General features: G+C 38.9%; 1 protein-coding gene across 1 annotated transcript; it reads right to left on the bottom strand.

Moving 5' to 3' along the window:
• Window positions 1–548: 548 nt before the first annotated feature.
• Tm4sf20 (transmembrane 4 L six family member 20) lies at window positions 549–13,521 on the bottom strand. Its single transcript, XM_027942047.2, has 4 exons — window positions 13,339–13,521; window positions 6,861–6,926; window positions 2,672–2,823; window positions 549–843 (listed from the first exon to the last, which is right to left on the bottom strand). Exons 1-4 carry the CDS (start codon window positions 13,519–13,521, stop codon window positions 564–566), a joined length of 681 nt encoding a protein of 226 aa, XP_027797848.1. The 3' UTR covers window positions 549–563.
• Window positions 13,522–15,958: the final 2,437 nt, after the last annotated feature.

The following is a 15,958-nucleotide window of genomic DNA, read 5'->3' as shown; positions in this document are numbered from 1 at the left end:
TCTTGATAACAGGGCTATTCTCTGTTTAGTGTCCCTGCAATCTGGGAATTAGATTTAAGGACTTAAATGAATGCAGGTTACATTTTTATATATATTATATACATATTCTTTTGTTTTTCTCTTAAGTATAAAAAAATACAATAAATAGGCTGCATACTACTTTAACTTCCAAGATCATTTCTGTTCTCTTCCATCCTCCCTCCAGAACTGCTCCTCCTTCTCCACACACACAAGAATATATAACTAGAAAATTGGAATAACACAGAAGAACAGAAAAATATAAAACAAATTGAAAGCTTCTTTCCACTTCTCCCTCAAAATCAACCAGCAGTGATTTTGTCTTTCCATAAGAAGGTGTTAATGCATTTACAACATGCTTTTTATGTGAAAGGTTAGGGTTTTTTAATCACCTCAGAGATGACTTCAAAAACAACATTTTTACACTAAAATGACTTACACAGCTTTCTAAATAATGTTTCATTATTGAACTTCTAAAGGCATGTATTTTAAATATAATTCTCAAGTTATTCGGAGTATCGATACTTAATTTTATTACCATTAAACTACACAATTTGACTTCTTTGGCCAGAGACCCCACACAGACAGCCAAGAAAACCAATGACTATCTGGCTGAGCCCAAAAAGGAGCTCAAGAACTCCAACAAGAAATAGACTTAAAAATACTGAAAAGTGGAAAATCCTCTGTCTGTCTTCTTCAGAATTGGAGTTAGGTATTCTCCAATTACTGTGCATGTTGTTGATGGCAGAGTTTGGGAAACCAGTAGGAGGCACACAAGAATCATTGAAGAACCACTGCAGATTGAAGGATTTTGGATGAAAGTCACTGAAAAACAAAAGAGATAATAAATACTCTGCCCAGAAAAAATATATAGTAAAGAGAATATGCTTTTGAAATACTGTGTCCAGAAACCATGGCTTTCTAAATATAGATCCATTAACCCGAATAGTTATAAGACTTCTGTTCCTTATATATCCCATCATGCAAAAGCATTTTTATAGAACACATACTCTCAAGATGAACCACATGAAATTGCCATTTTTCTTTGTCAGAAATGGCAGAATACCAGCCATCCGCAGTCCTACATGCCTGAGTAATTCCAGCAATTAGGAGGCTGAAACTGGAGGATCTCAAGTTCAAAGCCAGCCTCAGCAGCTTATCAACACCCTAAGCAACTTAGCAAGACCCTGATTCAAAATTTAAAATAATAATAATAAAAAGGAATAGGGGATGTAGCACATAAGTGCCCTTGGGTTCAATCCCCAGTGCCAAAAAAGAAAAAATGGCAGAACACTGTCACATGCTTTCACCTACTTATGCAGGCACTTCCACTTGCTGAAGATATGAAAACAAAAGAATTCAGGTCTTTGTGCAGAACTGCAATGTTACATCTCTCTTAAACCAGATGTATGGTTTTCACCCACCAGACATTTCAAATACATCTAATTTGTGCTTGTTCTAAAGGCTATGGAAAATGAGAAGTTTAACCCTGACACATGTATCTCAAGGCAATTTTCTTTAGTTCTTCCTGGAGTAAGACTGAGTGTTCTTAGGGAGTCCACATTTCTGTATTCCAACAACTAATTTTTCAGCTAGGAAACAACAGTGTTTCCTGCACATGGAATATTGCTTCACAAAGCAATACCTGCTTTGTGAAGTTGTGGGCAAATGGGATCACTGGATTGTAACTGCTGGTTAGCTTTACCCTAAGGCCAACTAGATAGGTCAACTGAGTGCTGCTGTTTGCAGAGCTTAGCCTGGTACATTAGCAGGCTGTTGTCATTCACTGAGGGCTAACTGGGGTATCTGTGGTTGAGATCTCTAATCTTTCTCTTCAAATCTGTTGAGAAAATTTCTTTAGATTTTGATTCACAATCACTATGCTATGCAAATGTTGAAAGATTTTTCCTTCTTAGATTTAGCAAGATAAGGGAAAAGGAGGAAGATGATTTTATTCATGTAACTACAAAAGTAAAATCTGGTTATTTTCCAAATTGAGCAGCCTATACAGATAGCTAAAGAATTAGATTGTTCCAACAGTTTTTACCAATTATACCTAGATTCAGATATAAACCATTTTAAAAAACTGAAATGAGCCATTTATATTGTTATTACATGACTGATTTTTATTTCCAGCTGTGGTATATAATGTGTCTGTAAGAATCCATTGGCTTCTTCATTTAGGTCATACATTATTATTTATTAGGTTTTTATTAAATTTTTTAATTATAAAGAGTGTGCACCCATAGTTTCCAAATTTAATCAGTTCAGAAGTGTAGAAAGTAAACATTCCCTTTACTTCCCAGGGCATCCCATATTTCCATTCTCCAAGGATGAAAGTTAAGTTTCAAGTACATAGTACCAGAAAAAAATTTATAGACGTACACCATACACATGCAACCCCAGGATTTTAAAAGACAAGCATAAGCCATCTGAGTCAGCTAAACCTTTTAGATAAGACCATACCATAGCATTCTGAATGTAGTGATTCCTTCATATCCATGTGGGATTGTACCTGTTGAGATTAAGTGCTGAGTCCCTAAGAAGGTTTGTCCCAGTTGCTACATCAAAGAAAAACATGGCACTGTTTGCACACCACACTCTAATCTAGCTGCAACTATTCAAGACAGTAAGACATTGGAAGGTTACTTACGTTAAGTTTTTTAATGAGAATTCACAAGTGGTGGTACTGTTGCTTGGAGAATTACAGATGAGCGGACCTTCAGAGAGCGCCTGGATGGAGACCAACAGGCAGTACACAGCACCAATGACTGTGATTGCATTTAAAAGTGATGAAAGAAGCATCTGAAAAATAAAGCAGAGCCATTTGCATGCATGATTACACATCCTCAGTCTGGTTCAAATTTCCACAGCACAGTGGGGGTGCTAGTTTTGTGCTGGGGGTTGAGCCCAGGGCTTTGTGTGTGCTGGGGAAGCACAGCCACTGGGGACATCTCCCAAGCCCACATAACCTTTTTAGAATCAACTGCTGTTGTTCTCTAGTCACTTTATAGTATTAGATCTTTGAAGATCACAGTTTGATTTGTTGTGAATTGTAAAAGACTTAGAGGGTGAAGTGTCTGCTTCATTTGATTATGCTCATATAAAAAACGATTGGGCTTGTCACTGTCTCTGAAAAAAATATATTTTTTCTTTTTTTGGTACTGGGAATTGAACCTAGGAGCTACATCCCCAGCCCTTTTTATTTTGAGGCAGGATCTCACTAATTTACTAAGGCTGGCCTCAAACTTGTGACCCTTGTGCTTCAGCCTCCCCAGGAGCTGGGACTAAGGTGTGTGACAACACCCCTGACTGAAAAAATCTCAACTTGTATATTCCTGAGACTTGTATATTTTGCCTGGCCACTGAGCACTGATTCCTTCTTCCTCTTTTGTGCACTTTGCACTTTGTAGAACCTCAACTAGATGTTAACTACCCACACTTTGGCTCCTAAGTCTTTAATTCAGATTTGACCCTATTGCTCTCTGTGACAGTGGCGAGCATCCTGCAGTGAGCAGCTGAGGAATGTTGGAGCAGGACTTTCAGCTCAGTACCACTGACTGGCATCCCTGGTCTCCACCCACTAGAAGCTAGTATCACTCCTCTCCTGCAGCCCCAGTGTGTCAACCAGAGACAGCTCCAGACATGCCAGATATCACATTGGGGTGGGAGTGGGGAGTTAAAGTTGCCTACGGTTGAGAACTACTGTATTGGAGGAAAAAACTATAAATGTCTTTCATTTCATGAGTCAGCAACGAAAACAGCATGGAATTTGGCATAGGAGAGAAAAGTTTGTGTTTTTTAACAAAAACAAACTGTTGTTTCAAAGAAGTTGTGACGATTGTGATAAATTCCAAAATCAGTAGAAATGAAGTAAGAGAATACTTCCCTTCCCCTTTGAAGGAAGAATGTTGTGGCTCCCAGAGCCCTGGTGGACGTGCTCTTCAGACCTCCTTCAGTAAGTGGGCAGAGTCCACTGGCTGCCTATACAGTCATGTCGGGGACATTTGATCTTACATATATTAACTACCTTACTTACTCCTTGAACAATCCCAGGAGATAGATACTATTATTATTTCCATTTATGGAGGAGGTAGCCACAGCTCAGGGAGATCCCCAGGTCTCAGCTGGGAAATGTTGGTGCTGGGGCTTTAGTATCTACACTCCACTGCTGCCAACTAAATTCAAATCCTGGTTCTTCCTCACTACTGTGACTTCTGCCAGTTAAATTTACTAATCAGAAAATGTTGCTATGTGCCAGGAACCATGGTGCACGCCTGTAATCTCAGCTACTTGGGAAGCTGAGGCAGGAAGATCTCAAGTTCAAGACCAGCCTGAGCAGCTTAGCAAAATCCAGTCTCAAAATAAAAAGGGCTGGAGGTGTACTCAGTGGTGGAGCACCTCTGGGTTCAATCCCTAGTACCAAAACAACAATAACAACAACAACAAAAAATTTTTGTTTATTTTCTGGTCATCTATTTCTGATTCATCACTTGAAAAGAGTCTGTCTACAGAAAGTGATTGCAGGCTTCTGTATTTGCCTTAGAGTGGGGATTTATTTAAGTGATTTAGCAAAGCTATTTCATATTCAGAAACAAAAACTGGAAGGGAGGAAGGAAGCAAGGAACAGTTAAAATAGGAACAAGCCTGGGTAACTCCGTTCCTGCCCTCCCAAGATCAGACCTTTGTTGCTTTTATGATGCTTTGGTCTTACTAGACTTAGAAGATACCAGGTGTGACTTAAACGCCAGTCCTCATCTGCCTGCCAACAAGTGAAAAAAGTTGCTAAGAAGGTTTTAAGACATTAACCAGTTAAATAATACATCAATATAAACTGGCAATTATGGTTTAAATAACTAACACGAATATCCACAGAGCATTACCAATATTAGTCCCAGTAGAGTACCCCAGTGGCACTCCAGGAGCCCCTACAGATCCTCAGCATGGAATTAATTGGGAATCTTGGTGAAGCATGACTGAATTATTTTCAAGGTGACTGTCAAAAGCAAAGCCTGAGTTAAGCCCAACACCTTTGTGAAAAGTGGTTTGGTTATTCCCACCTCACCATAATCTACAAGGAGAGAGAACTTGAGTGATCTTTGAAATGATGATTACTTGCTCATGAAGTGATGCAAAGTCAAACTCCAAATTATTAAATATTATGAAGAAAAAGGACAGGCAGGAGAAACTGAAGACTTTTATTGAATACCTACAATGTATCAAAAAGAGACTAGAAATACTGTAATTAAAGTAATTCTTATAATCCTAGAGAAAGAGCAAATGCCAGAAGCAGACAATTTTTAAAAAAATATATGAGTACATTTATGGATATAAATATTCTCTTTGAAACAGAGGTTCTCATCCCAGCAGCACATTAGAATCACCTTGGGAGCTTTTGAAAAATACTGATGCAGAATCTCCCAGGGCCACCTAGGAATCGGTAATTTTGTCCATCTCCCTAGCTGGTATAAATGTTCTCATCTGACTGGGAATCATTGCTTTAAAACCTCCTTTAAATATGCCAAGCTTGGCCTGGCATCTTTACTTCAACGGCTTGTTATTGATCTATCCTTTTAAAGAAACAGGAGAGCCCTTGGTGTCACTTGGTAGCAACATTCATGGCATAAACAATGTATAAAAACTGAATGTTAAATTGTGCTCTATATGTGTAATATGAATTGTAATGCATTCTGTTGTCATATATAACAAGTTAAAATTTAAAAAAATTAAATGATCCAAATGCGCTATTAAACCTCAGCACAGTCAAAACAAAAAAAACCTGAATGTTGGAGTTTGGTAGATTTTGAAAAACCCACTTACTGTTCACTGTTTGGTTGGTTTTTTGTTGTTGTTGTTTTGTTTTGTTTTGCTTTGCTTTTTCCAGTGCTGGAGATTAACCCCAGGGCTTTGTGCATGTTAGGCAAGTGCTCTACAACTAGACTTCAGCCCCAAATTTTTGCTTTTTCTGAGCATCAATTTCTTGATCAATAAATCCCAGATCTTTCTATTTCCCACTTAAGAGTTTTGAGAAGATTAAATAATACTGATAGCATATTTGAAAGTGTTCTGAGCAGAGTGATACTCAGGTTAATGAATATGAATTTACTTTTAACTTAGTTCCAACTTTATACAGAGTAGGTATTAAATGTTTGAAAAAAAATAACTGCCATTTCCTTTTATTTAATTGAATAGGGACAATTATCATTTGGATCTTGGCAAAGCAATCTTTCTTATGCATGAGAGAATTGAGAATACATTTTTCTCTAAGTATTTTATACATACAACAAAGCCTAATGCTTGTTTGAGTATTGTGAGATTCTTCACAGCTCTGAATTGAATATGACTTATAAGTCTCTCTCTCTCTTTTTTTTTTTTTTTTTTTTTTGGTGCCCTTGACCACTGAGCCACATCCCCAGCCCTTTTTTATGTTTCATTTTGAGACACGGTCTTGCTAAGTTGCTTAGAGCCTCACTAACTTGCTGAGGCTGGCTTTGAACTCTCTATCCTTCTGCCTCAACCTTCTGAGCCACTGGGATTATAAGTGTGTGGCACCATGCCCAGCTATAAATCTTCTTTCTTTGAAAATTTTTGGATACGTGAACTAAAGAATGAGGAAAGGAACAAAGACTAGCTCCAAAGTTAAATTTTTCTGAGGGAGGGGGGAACCTTGCTTAATTTCCATATTATTATCAAATCACCCTAAATACTGTGATTCTAGGATTGTGGCCCTGCCAGTGGAGCCCTGCTGTGATTCAGTAGGGGCAGATGACCCAGAGTGGCTTTGCTTGGATGTGAATAGCTGTTAATGCCCTTCTGCTTCAAACCGATAGCCCAGTACTCACCCCAGTCCTGTTGTTGCAACATCCTCTTTTTCTTGCTGCCAAGGACATTGTTGTGGCTGGAATGACCTGGAAATTACATTACAAGAAATATGAGTATTGTTTCTTCTCATCCAGTGAAAAAGCAATCATCTTCACCTTTCATTTACCACCAGTTGTGGGAAATCAGGTCTCCAGAGAACAAGAGAGGAAATTTGGCAACACACTTATCTTGGGAACCTTTTGATCCCAATTTCAACCATTAAGATTAAAATGGGATGGGGGAGGAGGTTTTCAGATGGCATTTATAAAGTCTCTTTCCTGAGTCATCTACAGAGAAACTTAGATTTTAAATAGATTAGGGTCATTTATTTATTCATTCCAGTTTCCCATCAGTTGTATGCATGAGTCTGGTAAGCCTCCAGAAAAGAACACAATGGTTTTATTTGCCTGGCCGTTCTATCACCCACACCCTATTTGCCTGCCTGTCTTCTCTCAGGGCCACTTTCACCTTGCTAGTCTCCCCAAGCCTCTATTTGCAAATTGCTTTGGGTTCCACCTTGTCTCTTCTGCTTCTTTATACACGATCCCTAATGATCTCACCGATGTTCAGAAGTCTTGTCCACATTGCATTCCATGTGAAAGGAAACACATATTGCCAAGGAAAGCTGTAATAAATGCTGCCATGTTTTCGGTACTTCAGTATTTAGAAATATTTAGTCAGCAGCTATGACTAGAAATTCATACTAGAAGGAGTTTTGTGTCATTGAAGGGTGGAATGTAAATTACTTCCTTCCACTTGTGAAATTTTAGCCCGAAGTGTTTTTGCCATCTCAGCCCAGCTGTCCCTGAGTGATTCTGTCTCCTGGTTTTGTTTTTAACATCTCTGAGCTCTCTAACTGCACGCCAGGCTCTGTCGTCGGCAATTTACATGCTATAGTTTATGCCATCCTCACAAAACTCTTGTGATCAATCCTATGATATACACATTTATTTATTTATTTATTGGTACTGTGGATTGATCCCAGGGATGCTCTACCACTGAGCTACTTTTTATTTTGAGACAGAGCCTTGATAAGTTGTTGAGGCTGGCCTTGAATTTGTGATCCTCCAGCCTCCTGAGTCACTAGATTATAGGTGTGCACCACCATGCCAGTGGGAAAACAGAGAGCCACAAGAAGTTTGAGTAGCTTGCCAAGTAAGGTGGAAGAGTGATATGTATTTGGGGGCTAAAATTTGGAACTCAAAACTAGGCCTATGGGGCTCTTAAACACTGTTCCACATGGACTGGGTTCTAAAACCCTCTCCTCTTCCTACATAGAGTTTGTTCTTATGCTCCTCAACAGCACCCTTGCTTATCATATCCTTCTAACGGCCCCTTCCCTGGTCCTTTAGAAAGATATATATCTATCTACCTTTGTTCCTTCGTAACAGGTCTAAGATTTATACCTCTCACAAAGGCACTTTTCTAATACTTCCTAACATATGATCATGCTCTGACTCCAGGTCACTTTGTATGTTATCAAGCTTTGCTTACACATTACCTTGAATACCACCAATCCTCTTGCAAATCAGAGGCCACACGTACATATAGCTGTTTGGCCACATGGGGATGAGGAGGCAGAGCTGAAAGCCCAGAAGGAAAGGAAAAGGAAATTTTAGCCCCCAAATACGCATCAGCATTCATACACTGAACCTTTTATTGTATTCATCAGCTGCCTCTGAGCTTATAGTACAAGTTTAGGACAAGAACTGGCAAACTATGTAAATTAAGTTTTATTGGAATACTACTGTGCACATTCATGTACATATTGTTACCACTACTTTTGTGCAACAATAGTAGAGTTAAATTGTGGAAGAGACTGGATTGCAAACCCTCAAATAGTCACATCTGGCTCTTTACACAAAAGTTTTATCAAGTACTAAGTTAGAAAGGGAATGAATCAAAATGGGATAGGGAGGAAGAGCATGAGAAGAAGATTACCTCTAAATAGGGAAGAGAGGTGGGAGGGAAAGGGAGGGAGAAGGGGAATTGCATGGAAGACGGAAGGAGACCCTCATTGTTATACAAAATACATGTATGAAGATGTGAGGAAAAGAAAATTGTGTCACCTTAGATTGGGTAGAGAGAAGTGATGGGAGGGGAGGGGAGGGGTGGGGGGAAAGGAAGGACAATAGAATAAAATAGACATTATTATTGCTGTGTATATACGTGACTGCATGACCAATGTGATTCTGCACCTGTACCCTCAGAAAAATGAGAAATTATATCTGATTCAAATGTATGATATGTCAAGGTCATTGTACTGTCATGTGTAACTAATTAAAACAAATAAAAATTAAAAAAAATAAATTGGAAAACAAAACCAAAAAAAAGGCGGGGGGGGGAATGAATCTTTTAAAAGAAAATGGAGCAACATCAAATCATTCCATTTTCCCGGTTGGTATAAATTAAATTCTGGTGACTTTCTTAAGGATTAACTTATTTCAGAGATATTAAATATTTACGCATATGATTCCCTTGCAAAGGGGGTTTGTAAAGTAACAACTTGCAATGTATGAATCATCACCCAGTCAACTTCATGGCATGTCAACACATTTTTATTTTGCCATGGTGGGTAACTTAACAACTCATGATGTTTCAAACATTTTGCCCATTCAGAGCTTTGGAAATGGGAGGCGCTACATATGGGGTGGACATTAAAAAGTGAAAGTTTATGTGTGTTGAGTGCGTACATGTTAACTGAATTAGACATCTTCCAGGTAACCCCCTGCCAAAATGAATAATTATGAGAATGCTCTTTCTCTTCCATTCCTAAGCATATTTGAATGCATGAAGTTTTTTTTTAATTAAAAGTCTTGCTAGTCTTTCTTTTATTCAGTTTTAGAACTTATGCAGTTCTACAAAGGAAGCTTGGAAGAACTTAAGACAAGTGAAAACTCTGTGACAGAACTCAGATATCTGAGGGTTCTCTAATCACTTGAACAGGAGAGTAACACCCAAAGGCATTGTTCACCATAAATATAAAAACTATATTTCACAAATACCTGTTACTCAATATCTTCTAATCTATTTAACTTTCAACATTTGTTTTCTATTAAGATTGTATTGATTGACTTTGATAAATTGCCATTATGTAATAAGTGAACTAAAAAAAAAGGCATGATTAAGTTCAGGCTTATAATTAACTTTAGGTAAATAAAATGGCCTTTCTGTTTATACTTTTCAAGGAAACATTTTAAATATATTTTAATACTTCAACAAGTAATATTTGTGTTGATCTTTAGCAAATATGAAGTTAAAGATAATTAATTGCACATTTTTTACTTTGTAATGATTTCAAAAGATAAAATGTTTGCCTCTGATTGGGGTAAGTCATAAAAGCATAAAAGAAAAGTATTTTCATGAAGTAATCAATAACGAATTCCAGAGGTTGTATTATTAGCAACTTCCTGAAAAATGCCCCATTTTTGAAGCAGTACTAATTTGACATGCTACAGCAAGTTCCCAAAGACTTAAAGAACTATGCTCGAAGGCTTATCACAGGTAGTGATTTCTTCTTCTTTATAAATGTTTCTGTGTATTTACAAGTTTATTGTGAGGTCAGTATTTTGAAGTAGTCAGTATTTTGACATGTTTTAAAGGGCATCATTCTCTTTGGAAAATATTCTTCCACATTCTGTAGAGAGCCAAGGAAATCATTCCTCTCTTCTGGGCCCTTCTACCACCCACCTGTTTGTGCGCATAGCCTAGAGTCTGAAGTTATTTGTAAAGTGCACTTCATGAGTTAATTCAAATGGATTATCTTAACTCAGGAATGGTTAGAAACTTTACAGAAATTTCCATTATTAAGTTATGATGGAAAAGTCAACCTCTGGCTTCTGCTTAGGCTAGGTGCAGAGGAGGCTCACCTACTCAGGCAGGGAGAAGCTTTCAGAGAGTTTGATGCCATTCTGTAATACTAAGGAATAGGGGTAGTCTGGCATCAAAAGCTTTGGTTAATATTTATTGAGGGTGGTAAAATAGATTTAGTTGTGAACAAGGAAGTCCAGATTCTCTGAAACTGTTTCATAAGCATAAATAACCTTTTTGGGACCAGTTTCCTGGTAACTTAACTTTATGGATTACATTATGGATTTTATCTTTTACCTCCTCTGAGACAGGTGTTAAGGACTATGGTACTTTGCTAGCTTTGGAATCAGATGAATCTGGAATTGGGTTTCACACCCACCCTGTGACCTTACTAACCCTACTATCCTTCCTGTTTTCCGGTCCATAAAGTACCGTTGATAATATCTGTTCAGATAACTGGGAGCTTACATGAGATAACAATGTAATATATGAACCAATAGTTGGCACCTAGCAGATTGTCAATAAATGGAGGATTTATTTATGTCCCTCTATCTGTCTCTGTGTCTTTCTCTCTTCCCTCCCCCTGCTCCTGCTCTCTCTCAAAAGAAGAGGACTATAGGTATGTACCACGACAACCTCAGGCTTCTTTAATACTAGTCAGGAAATTTTAAAAAAAAAATTATCATGGGCTTATGGAAAGGCCAATTTATATCTAAAGCTACATGAGTTAATTCAAATAGATTATCTTAACTCAGGAATGGTTAGAAACTTTACAGAAATTTCCATTATTATTAAGTTATAATGGAAAAGTCAACCTCTGGCTTCTGCTTAGGCTAGGTGCAGAGGAGGCTCACCTACTCAGGCAGGGTGAAGCTTTCTACAGGGGGAGAAATAGACACAAGGATTTTCAGTTTCTTCATGCTGCTGAGAAATATATTTTCTCTCTTTTGGCCTGGAAGAGAGTTGTCATGGCAGTTTAAAGAAGCAGCCCAGAGCCAGGGATCAAGACCAGCCTGTCAACTTAGCAAGCCCCTGTCTCAAAATAAGAAATAAAAAAGGCTGGGGATGTAGCTCAATGGTAGAGTTCTTGACTATTATCTGTGAGGCCCTGAGTACAGTCCCTAAAACAAGAATCAAAAACAAAAACAAACAAACCCTAGAACTTTCTAAAATCTTTCCTGTTAATTCTTTCTACCTAAAGCAGGTGAATAGATTACGCATGATGGTAAAAGCAAAGAAGCCATCAACCTTTCAGGATGCTTTCTAGAATGGAGTTTTGATGATGAAGTGGTTTCAAATCCAGTGTTGCAGCCCAAGGATGAAGTTTTATCTGAAGTTTAAAATACAATGGCCAAAAAGTATTTTTATAGAAGTCTGGGAATATAACCACTAGCAGAAACTGATCATCTTTAAGAATTAGTGATTCAAGCAGGGGGCAGTGATGCATACCTGTAATCCCAGCAACTCAAGAGGCTAAAGCAGAGGGATCGCAAGTTCAAGGGCTTTCTGGACAACTTAGCAAGACCCAGTCTCAAAATGCAAAGCAAAATGGACTGGGGATGTGGCTCAGAGGTAGAGTACTTGGCTTGAGTATGGGAGGCAAGTTTAATCCTTGTACTGGGGGAACAAAAATAGTGATTCAAGTAGAAAACTATATCCCAAATTTCTTTTTCTTTTGTGTATTGTAAATTTCTTTAGAAGTTACTTCCGTATTTCATTCTCTCCAAAAGTTTATAGGTAGTGCTTGCAGCTCTCTCTCTCTCTCTCTCTCTCTCTCTCACACACACACACACACACACACACACATATACACACGGAAACTCATTTCTCCATCACTAACTAGAGCCCCTGATATAGCACACAAGTGGTAGAACAAACAAAAGCAAACTTCCTGGATGCTGAATTTTCAACTTCAATAACCACTGCCTTATTTTACAAATATGGGAACTAAAGCACGGCACAGATGATTTTCTCACTGTAATATTTTGGAGAAAGACCTATAGCTGAGATAGTCTGAAAACAGAATTTCACCATACTAGTGGGTCCTGGCTAGGTCTGCTGCATCAGGGTTCCTAGGAAGGGTCTAAATCTCATTGCTGCAGATGCCTCCAGTGTTTGTGATCAAGTATGCTCATGAGTTCTGTATTGCACTACGCAACAAAGGTAGACCCATTGGTCATCGTCAAACTATTAAATTCCATGACATTCTGGGCCTTAGGTCAGAGCCAAGCCAACAAGCCTGTGAGATGAGAAACCCAGGATTTCAGGCTGCACCTCTCAGGCCAGCTCCTTTCACATGCAAGTGGTGCCACAGCCAAGCCATACCTTTATCATGCAGGCTGCTCATCCTGTAGGGGAATGTTCTTTCTCACTCCCACTGAGCAACTTCCCATTTCGGTTGTATTCCCTGTAAATCCTTAGAGACTGGTATAGGGCAAAGGGAAGTTGAGGGAATGGATTTAAAATGTCCCTATCCAGCATCACGTAGTTTATTTAATTTACCATTGTTCACTAGTGACCAATATAAATTGATACGACACCACTGCTCCTAACCATCCATATCTGACAGCAAGGCTGAAAGACAGTCTTTAGGAGTGTTAAAAACCAAGCAGGCCCGTCTCCAAATCAAGTCAAATAAACATTACTCACCATCAAACCTGCTCCTATAATTCCTGGGAACCACCACTCATAGCAAGAGATGGGGTTTTGAAAATCTTTGTCTTGCTCAACTAAGTCGATACCCAGAGGGATCGCATTGAGAACTACTCCAATCACAAGTAGAATCAGCAGGCAGATTCCATTGCAGGATGTCCACCCTTCACAGCACGTCATGGTCACCCCCGGTTCAGTGAGAAACCTTGTCCAAGTGGCTGTGCTGGCATGGCACGGTCTTGCCTTTTATCCAAACGTTCTGGTTAAAGTTTAGCACTTTTGAAAAATGAATTGCGGAAAGTAGTTCAGAGTCCAATAGGGTGGGACGTTATTATGAGGCTTATGATGGGAACTAAGGATAATTTTATATTATGATATGGTAAAGGAAGGAAGGCAAAAAAATATCTGTGGTTGCTGTGAGATAAATTTACACATGAAAATGGGCACATATAAGCTGGAAGAAGAAAAATGAATGGGTTTAAGATAAGTTCCCCTCAAATATTTTTATTTTACTAGTATGCCTTATGGAAAGTGAGGACAAGTATATCCAACTAACATTAACCATTTTTCCTATAATATTGATATCAGCTCTGAAATTCCCTTATTTTTTGAAATTATTCAACTAGACTATGAACATACATGGGATTGGGAGAAAAATATTTTCTGCAAATGATTAGTCAATATATTAGGGCTCAGTCAGGCTGTTTGCTCTCATATGCCCAATAATTTTTTGTTGTATTATTCCAGTCTTATAGACTAGTCCATTTGGAAATAGACCACCTAAGAAATGTAGGAAGTTTGGCTAACACTACCAGATTGAAAATGATCAAAGATGGAAACCAGAATGAACGATAGCAGTGGAAGAGAGATTGAAGAGGAGATTGTTTTATTTTATTCGAACCTTGAACACTTACTGGGCTGTGTACAGTATTTTACATTTCTGGACTGTGCTTTCATAGACACTTCTACAGGTTCAGTTGGATAGGCTTTAAAACAAACAAACATGGCCAGGGCAGAGCTTCCGAATGAGTGGGTGGTGAAATTCAAACCAGTGTATCCAGAAGCATAGAATCAATCATGAGGCAGCTCTGGTACCTACTGTTCCTTCCTTCCACCTCTGTGCAGTCCCCATCACAGTTCAGAGCACAGATTCAGCAGATGCTATTGGAAATGAGGTGTGAATGACTGTAGCAAGTGAGACAACAGGAGGACAGGAAGGAAGAGGAGGAACAGATGTGACGGAGAGGAGGCCAGAGATCATGTGACTTTTCAGTGGCTCGCTACTTCTTGATCTCTACTTTATGAAGCCTGATCTCAGGTCCTGTCTTTGTTTTTCATGAGATGCCCTAGTGTATCATAATAAATTATCTCTTTTATATTCTTTTTAATGGCTTTCTGTTTTTCTGCAACTAAAAGAGCTAAAACCGAAAGCTACTAAATACCCAAAGTATTTTAATAACTTGTCACATGGCACATCCAAATAGCAAAATCCTCTGAAGTGGGTTCTGTCAGAGGCACTGGGAACTAGGATTCTACTCAGCTTTGGAAGATGGTTGAAATTTGATGTGAAAAGGTTATGAGAAGGGCATTTCACCAGTGTCAGTCACTTGCGGAAAATCAAAGTTCTGCTAGCTGCGTTACGTGAGACAAGATGCAATTGGGGAATTTTGTGTGCAAAATTGTTGAAAGGGCAGAAGGACAGGCTGGGGGCCAAAGTGGCTGACAGAGCGCTTCCCAGGACACCACAGTTGAACTGGCCCCAGGGGAGCTGTTGCCTCTGCAGTAGTCAGAAAGGCAAGGAAATTGAGATCTCCCAACAAAATATTCCAAGTTCAAGCACTGTAGCTACTGCCCGGGAGACCCCTGCCACTGTTCCGGTCCTTACCCTGTCACACCCTCCAAGCTAGTGATTAGACCCTGAAACATGGAATTTGACTATGATTGCCACTGCAACTGTTTCTTAATTTCCACAAAACTATTATATGGTCCCAGGAGTATTATCTGGATCCAGGACTCAGTGTGCTCCCCCAGCCACATCCTCCCTTTCAGCAGTAATAGACAAGAATAAGAAGACGGGTTTCACCTCATGGCGTCCGTCTTCCCTGCCCCTCAAGGATTGATCTAATTGTTGAGATATCCAGACCCCACATACAGAGGATTCTGGGAAGTGTGGTTTCTAATCACCCTACCTCTGCTATACAGAAAGAAAAACCAGAAGGACACTGAAATGGATATTGAACAAGACAGTTCATAGAGCCATCATAGTGATCTCATTAAATTGTATGGAAAAACTGTTTTCTAGATTATCTAGGGTTACCATATACCAGATCCTTCAAAAACAATTTGAATTGTAGTTATACTGTGACTCTGGAATGATATATAACATTTTAAAAACCAGGGTTAAGATACTCTAGAGCCTACTGTCTTCTGCTCAATCTTCTCACCTCTTGTCGCTGAAGCTCCACCCTATGGCAGGTTCACATGACATTAAGATAGCTCCTGTTGGCTACCCTCAGGAGAAACTCAAGTGATCTGAATGAATGATAAACACCCACCCATGTTGCCTTAGCCCAACTTCTTCCAAACACACTACAGTCAAACCAGTTGAGAGTTTCAT

Source organism: Marmota flaviventris, chromosome 11, assembly GCF_047511675.1.
Source record: "Marmota flaviventris isolate mMarFla1 chromosome 11, mMarFla1.hap1, whole genome shotgun sequence".
NCBI classification, from domain to species: domain Eukaryota; kingdom Metazoa; phylum Chordata; class Mammalia; order Rodentia; family Sciuridae; genus Marmota; species Marmota flaviventris.
Note: the sequence above shows the minus strand (reverse complement) of the source record. Positions and strands in the feature narration are given on the sequence as shown.